Genomic DNA, 9785 nt, shown 5'->3' with positions numbered 1-9785 from the left:
AACTGCTTTACATTTAATGAGTCACATTCTGTGTTCATTTGGCTCACAGATACCTTCCTAAATTCACATCCATCCTGAGTCTTCTGGGCGGGAACTTCACCAGGTAGCAAAGGTAGAGGCCATCTCTCGCTGGCTACACCACTCTGAGCTCAAAAGGGCTCCAGATCCTAACTTTAAAACTCTTAATCCTTCCAGTGACCCTCCCCCGCCTCTTCTTTCACAGGTCTGACCTCTCAACGCATAACCTGCACTGCCTGGGGCCACCTGGATTTACCAGCCACCTTTGAACACCCCAACCGAACAAGTTCCAGGACTTGAGAATCCACAGGACCAAATTCTCTACGCCCCACACTACTGCCGGCCACTCCCAAAGCACCATGATCTGCCTTTGGGTCCTCTGTCTCGTCCTTTTCCCCTACTCCTTGTCCTATCCCGAGAGCTGGATGCCCCTCATAAACCTAACCCACCATATCCTGCGTGATACCAACTCCTCCTTTTTTCCCAACTGCTGGGTCTGCTTGTCCACCCGTACCCAGCGCTCCCTAGCGGTCCCAGCTCCTTTGTCCACTTGGACAGACTCACCCATGAAGCTTCACCTCACGTACTCAGTCAAGCCCTTTTCTGGCTCCTATCCCATCACTGACATTGAGAGGCGCCTCCAACTCTTCCCCCCGTTGACTGCCTCCTATTCTTTCCACAATCCTGACCGACGGGCTATTGCTTTCCTTCAGCTCGTCAGTTCGACAGGCATATTCCCGATCATCACCCGACTCACCTCTGTGATCTATCCTGATAAGGACCGCTTCTTTGAGTCTGCCCAGCGCCCTTTATGGGGACCACTCTTTACTGAGACGCTCCTCATGTCACAGGCTCCGCTCTGCATATCCCGCTCCTTCAAGGTCCCGGCTTACTCCACTTTTGTAGGCACGCTCTCTACCTCTCTCTGCAACTACACTCTTCATATATCACCTTCCAATAGTCATGTAAACCTAGATCTGTCCACTACCCATCTATTCAAACAGGCAATGAAAAGACCAGATGCCAAATGGAAAAACCCGCTCCGCTTTTCGGGACCTCCCTCCCTAGTCTCCCCAGAGCCCTCTTACTATCCGTGCCCAGCTGACATCAAACACTGTCATACCTCCCCAGCCACTCCCTGGATGCGCTGTCCTCTCTCCTTGTCTGGCACCTGCTATAATCTCACTCTATTTGAAACAGACAATTTAACCCACCCTGTTACTATGTCAGTGAACCCTACCTACTTCAAGCTCAAACTCCAGGGACACAGAGACCCCTATCCACTCTTCCACTACCAGCCCCTCACAGGAGCTGCGCTGTCTGGACAATATTCTGTCTGGGAAAATGAGGTAACTATTCAAGAAAACTGGGGTGTCACCTCAAACACATTCTCCCATCTCCTCACTTTCTCATACTCCTTCTGTCTCAACTCTTCAGGCGTTTTCTTCCTCTGTGGAACGTCAACTTACATGTGTCTCCCGGCCAATTGGTCCGGGGTCTGTACCCTTGTCTTCCAATACCCAGACATCGAACTTCTCCCCAATAACCAAACGGTGTCTGTCCCCCTTTTTGCTTCAGTTCTTGCCTCAGCTTCTCGCCCAAAGAGGTCCCCTCACCTCTTCCCCTTCCTTGCAGGCCTGGGTATCTCTTCTGCCCTTGGTACTGGTATAGCTGGCTTGGCCTCCTCAACTTTTTATTTCCAGAGGCTTTCAAAGGCTCTTTCGGACACCCTGGATGAAATGGCCGCCTCTGTCACTACACTCCAGAGCCAGATAGACTCGCTGGCGGGTGTTGTTCTTCAAAACCGCAGGGCGCTGGACCTCATCGTGGCCGAGAAAGGGGGCACCTGTCTCTTTCTCCAAGAAGAGTGCTGCTTCTATGTAAACCAGTCTGGAATAGTCCGAGATGCAGCAAGGAAACTTCGAGAACGAGCATCAGAACTTGGCCAACATTCTGACTCTTGGGGACAGTGGCCCGATCCTGGATACTGGCTGTCATGGCTGACTCCCTTCCTGGGACCTCTCCTCTTCATTGTCTTCCTGTTGACATTTGGGTCTTGTCTGCTTAACTGCCTAACCCGTTTTGTGTCTCGGAGACTTGGCTCCTTTGTCCAAGATGCCACCAAAAGGCATGTGGACAGTATCCTTCAAAATGTCCACTATAAAAGACTGCCCCAAGATGCCCCAGATGAAGACATCGCTCCTGTGTACCAGGGAGAAGTTGGGAGAGCACCAGCATTGCCCTCCTTACTTTCCAGTTAATAGAAACCAAGTTGGGTATTAGTCATTGCCACAGTGTTTTGTATCCATGACAATTCCAGAAACTAAGTAATTTTGCCTCCAGAACTAACATTACTTATTTTTCCAGACCCAAGCCCTTTCTGCCTTATCACTACTCCGTCCCCGAGATGTGGCCATGAGAGCTAGTTCTCCATCACCTGAGAGTCTTTAGTCTACCACTCAACTTAGTTCCTAAGCAACTCCTAGCAACAACCGAGTGGAGGCCAGAAAAGGAATATTTTCAATGTCCCTGTCTGTAAGTGGAGAGTGGGCTCTCTAGTTTCTTATACTAGAAGTCTCTGTTCCCCAGGTCTGTGCTGTCATGGAGGTGGCTTGCTCCCTTGTCTTTCTTGCTTTCTGACCTCAAAGAACATCAAGGTGGCAGGGACTTTCCAGAAGCTGGAAGGGGACAGCAAGCTCCCCTCTGACAGCTTTCAGAGAGAGTATAAGACGCTGTTGTCCCCTCAATCTTAGGCTTTAGGCTTCATAAGTTAATAAGTCTCTGTTGTCTCAAGCTGTCCCCTAGAAGCATTTTGGTACAGCCGGCCCAAGACACAAATCAACACTGAGCTGTAGGGTGGTAGAATATTCTGGAGCTGTCTGGGAGCACATGAACCAGGCATGAACAGTAGAGGATGGGGTAGGATGCAAAACTGAGATGGGCTTGGTAACTGGGATGGGCAAGAGGATCACGAAAAGGGAGGGAAAAAGGGAAGACAGAACCCGGAGAGGAATGAGAGGTGGAGTGGGTGGGAAGAAAGAATGGGAAATGAGGGAGGAATTCCAGGGGAAGGATCTAGAAGTTCAGGCTGGGGATGTTACCAGAGTTGTTGGGAGCAGAGCTGGGGCCCTGGCGGCCCTAACAAATTAGACTTGGCCACCTCTCTTCAATAGGCCAATTATCATCACAATTAATAGTGAAAAGCATAAAAAGACTTATCCAATGTGGCCATGGTGGAACAGAGAGGTCCATGGAGTAGCCCCCTCACTCCCCAAGTCTATGCTTAGGGTCCTGATGTGAGCTTTAGGTTTAAATAGAAAGCAAGAGGTGGGCTTAACTAAGCAGTCCTATTGACGGTACAGTTCCACCTGTCATCATTGTCCCAGTTTGGTCTCTTCTGCAAGGTGTTCTGACATGTTGTCATAGCTGTGTGACATCTCTTCCTGGAAGGTAAGCTCCTAACTAGGCACCTGGGCCCCAGCCTCTCCTCCATCTGGTGTGAGACTCCTGGGGAGATTCCAATTTCGTAGGAACCCTTTCAACAGCCTGATAGCAAAACAAAGAAGTCTAAGTGTCCTTTGAAACACCTTTATTCCTGCCAGGGCAGTGACAAGAGCTGGGCTCGGGGGTTCACTTAGCATTGAAGTCATCAGTGAACCTTCTAAGACTGGGAACCCACAAGAAAATGACAGGGGGTAAAAATTACCATGCAGGGTTTTGAAAAGTGTGCCGTAAAGGATTGAGGTAGAGGAGGTAACTCAAGGACTCTGGGATGGCGGAGGGGAATTGGCAGCAATTTAACGTGTGAAGCTGGGAAGAGAGATTTTATTAGATATAGGAGACATTGGTATGCTTGTGATAATGGGCTGAGAGGGGGAAAGATTATGGGTCAGCTGACATGGTGGGCGGCTGGTGGATTGTCTATGGTCCACCATACAGAGTTGCACGTAGGCCTTGTTTCAGACATAGTGTGTTTACCTCTTTGCCTTCCATGCCACCAGCACTGCCTTGCCCTCCCCTTTGACCACTCTGGGCCTTTAGCCTTCTAGAGGTTTGGCTGTGGAGTGAGAGCAAGGCCCACAGCAGTGCAGAAACATTGGTCCAAGCTGGTGTCTTCAGGTCATGCCGCATGGGGCAGGTATCCCCACGAGTGGAACCGAATCACCTCTCAGCACTTGGGCTTGGCTGACATCACGTGTCATGGGGACTTGTGGACTTGAGTGGCTGAGACCGGAGAAGGGGCAGACTCTCGTGAGGTGGAGTAGGCTAACAGGTCCCCTCAATCTGCTGCTGGAATTCACAACTCTATCCTCTCCCCGTTACCACCTGCCATCAAAGGAAGCCTGGAAAATGAGGACAGTTCTGCCTACCTCTTCATTTTGTTTCTGTTTCTTCGTCTTGGGGAAACACAGCCCTGAGGGTGAGTCACAGGTCAAGAGGCTATAAATAGCACTGTCCTTGGAAAAGCAAGGCATTCTGGGATTATAGGGGGCGGATATGTGCAGTTGTGAGGGACTGTATATGTTCAGAGGAATTTGTGGTCTTCTTAATATATACACTTGAGTTAAAATTAGTCAGCATTGTGGATGCTTTCATTCTCAATGTACCAATGTATTTCACTTGGTGTGTGGTTAAGTATCTGTGGCTGTAGCCTACAGAGGAAGCAGGTCAGTCCAGAGGCCAGAGCCTCATTGTCAGTAAATGGTGGAACCAGCGCTGGCACAGGTCTCTGAGCCAAAGTTAGAGGCTGTGCATCTTGCACGCTCAGCAACTTCCTCTTTCTAAGCTAAGCTTGGCTTTCGGTTGGCCTGGGGCAGGAGGCGTGCTGACATCTTCAGGCCTTCAACAGTCAGGAACTTTATTATGCAAGACTCCAGCAGAATCATTGCTCTTCCTCTCCTGACCTGACCCTGGATAGTAGATAAAATATCTATCTACTCAGCAGCAGATCTGATTCTGGGTTCCTGGGCTCCTTCCTCTGTGTGGGTGTGCCCAAAACACAGGGTTCTAGGGCTGGAATGTGGACCTTGTCCCAATAGGCCTTCCTCCAGAAGTGGAGGAGCAGGGCTGACTGCTGGATTCCCATGTCCAGCAGTGAGCCCTCCACCACCGGGCCTTTCTACTGCTATGCCTGGTATTGTTGGAGATATGGAGAGCAGACTCCAGGGTAGGTCTCTGAGGATAACTCTCAGATGCACACAGCCAAGATGGTTTCTTGAGATAACAACTAACTCTCATGTCCCTGAAGGGGAGGAATCAGGGGGTCATATATGAAGCTATCATGAAGGGCTTGGGAGGCTGCCATCAATCTTGCTATCAAAGCCTCTCAACAGCCATGTGTCTAGTGGCCAGACACTGTAGTGCTATCCTCCCTGACACCCCGACCCCAAGTGTCTGCATCTGTAAAGGGAGACTGCTTGTTTGTTTCCTTGCTGCCTGGGCCCAAATAGTCACACAAAACTATATCAATTACAACACTGTTTGAACAACAGCTTAGGTGTATTCCTACCTAGCTCTTATATCTTAAATTAACCTATTTATATTAATCTGTTTATTACCACAAGGCTGTGGCTTACCAGAAAGGTTCTGGTGGCATCTTTCTGCTTGGGCAACTACATGGTATCTCTTTGACTCCACCTATTCTTTCTCTCTCTCTCTCTCTCTCTCTCTCTCTCTCTCTCTGTCTCTCTTCCAGCCTGGCTATATTCTGCCTTGCTATAGGCCAAAGCAGCTTTATTCATTAACCAATAAAAGCAACACATATACAGAAGGACACCCACATCATGCATCCTTCTCAGGGGGCAAGAAACAGCGAGCAGCAGAAGATGACTCTGGCTGCACCTCTGCCTTCCAGATCTCTCCAGTTCATGGACCAGCTCCATGATGGACCCTTGACTGCAAGGGCATTCTAGAAATGTGTCTGCTGCAATGCAGTGAGTGTGAGATACACAAGGGTACACAGTCCATCACACAGAGAAGTAGAAAAAAAGTAATGAGCACTTACAGTAAACCCCTCACAGATTTGCACTCTTTTCATATTTTGATTTTTAATATTTTGTGTAAATTTGATATATAAGTACTATATACAATTTCCCCTCCAACTCCTCCAACTTTTCTCATGCCCCACACCCTTTCTCAAATTCATGGCCTTTATTCTTTTTTTAAAAAAGAATATGACCGGGCAGTGGTGGCGCATGCCTTTAATCCCAGCACTTGGGAGGCAGAGGCAGGCGGATCTCTGTGAGTTCGAGGCCAGCCTGGTCTACAAGAGCTAGTTCCAGGACAGGCTCCAAAGCTACAGAGAAACCATGTCTCAAAACAAAACAAAACAACACAACAACAAAAAGGATTATGTATGTGGGTGCTTTGTCTTCATGCACATCTGCACACTGGAAGAGGGTTTCAGATCCCATTATAGGCCGTTGTGAGCTGCCATATGGGTACTGGGAATTGAACTCAGAATCTCTGGAAGAAAAACCAGTGCCCCTAATAGTTGAGCCATTGCTCCATCCCCAGCTTCTTATTCTTTATTATTGTTACCTATATACATATACGTTTATAAATACAACCTACTGAGTTCATTTAGTGTGGCTCATGTGTATTTAGGGCTAACCTCTTTGGGACTGGATAGCCTGTCCGGGGCTCATCCCTGGAGAATCCTGTGTCTCCCTCTCTTAGCAACCATTAATTGCTTGAAGTTCTTCATCTGGGGGGTGGAGTCTTGGGAGAATTCCCACACCTATGTTGTCATGTCAATAGGTGGTGTCATTTTTCAGGTCTTGTTTAAGCAAACATATTGTTACAGTTTCCTTGGTGTTGCCTCCTGTCTTATAGAAGACATTGTTGAAGGGAGGTGGTGGTGCACACCTTTAATCCCAGAATTTGGGAGGCAGAGGAAGAGGCAGGAACTCCGAGTTCAAGGTCAGCCTGGTCTACAGAGTAAATTCGAGGACAGCCAGAGCTACACAAAAGAAATCCTGTCTTGAAAAGCCAAAACCAACCAACCAACCAAACCAAACACAAAAAAGAAAACTGTAGTGCCCACGCCACTACAGGACAGTATGCGAGCCAGAAAGTAAGCTGGAGACTTAAAAGTACACGCACACAGAGACAGAGACACGGACACGGGTCATCCTTGATACTAGAATGCCAACTTTATTGTGCTCAGGGGCAGCTAGGGCTCTGGCCATGCCCCAGCTCTTGTGATTTTTCAGTTGCAGGCCCACCAGAGACCACTCTCCTACCATCAAGGTCTCATGCTCAGAGCAGGGAAAACAAGTTATTTACAAGAAATTCAGGAAAAAAAAAAGCCGGGCGATGGTGGCGCACTCCTTTAATCCCAGCACTCGGGGCGCAGAGGCAGGCGGATCTCTGTGAGTTCGAGGCCAGCCTGGTCGACAGAGCTAGTTCCAGGACAGGCTCCAAAGCCACAGAGAAACCCTGTCTTGGGGGTCCATAACCCCCAAACAGAAAACCACTCTTCCTCAGCAGATGTTTTGGTCCCCTGGTTCTTAGACTCTTTCTGTCTGCTCCACCTTCATGTTCTGTGATCTCCCTCCATGTTTTGTGAACCTTACATATAGGGGATTCGTTGTATATCTATCAGTTGGGGCTGGGCACCCCATGATCAGTTATTCTTTGAAATTTGGCAAACTCTGGCTTTTTGTAATGGTATTTACCTGGTTCAAAGAAAAACTTCTTTGATGAGAGGTGAGAGATACACTGGAATGAATTTTTAAAAAAAAAAAATTTAAAAATCTTCTGACTCTGAAGATTATAGTCACATCCACATTTGCAGGAATCTCTTTTAATTAAAAAAAAAATCCCCAAGAATATTCTTAGTCACTGGTAAGTTGAATTCCTTCCACCCAGGCTGCCGTTGCAAATTTCAGTTTCCCATTTCCCATCCATTAGGAGGTAGAATACAAATCCTTTTATTTTTAAATCACAGAAATAATATATTAACTGAAATCTGAAAAACAGCAGTTACGAGTCAATTCATTTTTATGTCTATGCACAGACATTTTGTGAGTGTAATGGTCACAGAATTGTGCTTTGCCTTTTTTTTCTCCCAACAGTACATGAATCATTTCCTTTGTGATTGCCTAACAGAACCACCGTTTTTAGGGGCTGTGTAATATTTCACTAATACACATCATCATTTCTTCATTTCCCCTCTTACTGAACATTTAGATAGCTTCTACAAATGACACTTTCAAAAGCTTTCTATGCGTCTCAGGCCTTCAGAAGTGGAATGGGGGTTCAAATGTGTTGGCTGAAGAAACATTTTTGTGTGTGACAGGCTCTCACACTGAACTCAGGCTGGTCTGGGACTCACCATATAAGACAAAGTGACCTCAAACTAGTGGTGATCCCCTTGCCTCACCCTCTTGATTGCTGGGCTACATTCTGTGAGTGTCAACAACTCCTGATCAACAGTTCTTAAACACTACTCTTGTCAGAAGTTGAGCCATGTTTTCCGTCACTTTTGTTAAACAACACTCTGGTATCTACTTTCATAATCTTAGGACTCACCTGGAAGCCACTAGGACAGCTACCCAAGACTGGAAAATGGTTCCCTCGGCTTTGACCCCTTTATTGTTCTCGTTTGATGTGCCCATCACTGAATCTCAGATCCCTGAGAGCTGCTTGCAATGTACTGACCTGCAGCTTGGCAGGCACAGTATCTCCAGGGTCCCCCCAACCCTTGCATATCTCATTGCCCAGGCTTGCTGCTCTTGATAAGTGAGAGAGGCCCAGGCTCTGCAGATCAGCCCACCGCCCTGGAATATGTCCTAAGGCGCATAAGGAAGGAGCCTTCCATAAGCAGACAGACCTCTGCTTTTTGATTTCTACACTTAACCTCAGGCAATATTAAGTTAAAATAAAGCATCCTGGGCTCCAATTCATTGAAGGAGCCAGAGGGGATGACTTTAAAAGAACATCTTAAAAGACAGGCCGACTTTGTTGTAAAGCTTTATGCAGTTACTTGCTGTAACAGCAGCTAAGGACTTTACAAACCCAAAGAAAATGCCCAGTTGTTTAGTGAAGGGTTCTGTTCCTGCTACCATTGCCTTGGTCAATCCAGGACAGGGTGGACTTGGATCTTCAAGAGAACAAGAGGAACACACTTAGCCCTTTGTTATTTTCAGAAGAGAAACACTTCCCAATCAATGAGGCTGTCTCCAAGCAAAGCTTACTAGAAGAGGGACCGTGAGTGATACTGTTCACTCCCTGGAATGCGCCCTAGTGAAACACATAAGGTGCACCTGTTGATATCCAGTGTGCCCTTGAATATAGAACACACCTTTCCCTCGACTCGAATGTCTGTCCACCCACCATGCTTCATAACTCACATTCCCAGTAACTGTCTTCCTTTCCCACTCGATCCCCAGCCTTAGGAACGCTAAAGCTGGGTGACCAGGGTCTGCAAAACCACCGGTTCTGGGAACAGCTCCTGCTCCTTATTTTGCAGCTCCGCGGGTATCTCTTCTGCTGACTCTCCCCAGGAACCTGAGTCCCTTGCAGATGGTCACCACCTCCTAGGTAGCACAACTTCCCGGGACACCCCAACGTCGGGTTCTCGCCCCCATCCGGTTGCTTGGAAATGTGCAGTAGGCTGCGACGTCACACAGGGAGGCGGGTGCCCGCTGCCCAGCGCACCAATAGCTCTGCCGTGGCCGGCCTCTTCTTCTCCAGCCATTGGTGCTTCAGGCCGCTCGGCTCCACCCCAGCCCGCCATGGCGTCAGCCGCAGCAACCCGGGGG

General features: G+C 48.1%; 1 protein-coding gene across 1 annotated transcript; it reads left to right on the top strand.

Moving 5' to 3' along the window:
- Positions 1-377: 377 nt before the first annotated feature.
- Positions 378-2301, top strand: LOC121458453 (syncytin-B-like). Its single transcript, XM_041667765.1, is given in 2 exon segments — positions 378-2201; positions 2203-2301. Coding segments are annotated over 2 exon segments (1923 nt in total).
- The last annotated feature ends 7484 nt before the right edge of the window (positions 2302-9785 follow it).

Source organism: Microtus oregoni, unplaced genomic scaffold (genome assembly GCF_018167655.1).
Source record: "Microtus oregoni isolate MIOR12 unplaced genomic scaffold, Mior012 000001F_ref0000356, whole genome shotgun sequence".
Lineage (NCBI taxonomy): Eukaryota > Metazoa > Chordata > Mammalia > Rodentia > Cricetidae > Microtus > Microtus oregoni.
Note: the sequence above shows the minus strand (reverse complement) of the source record. Positions and strands in the feature narration are given on the sequence as shown.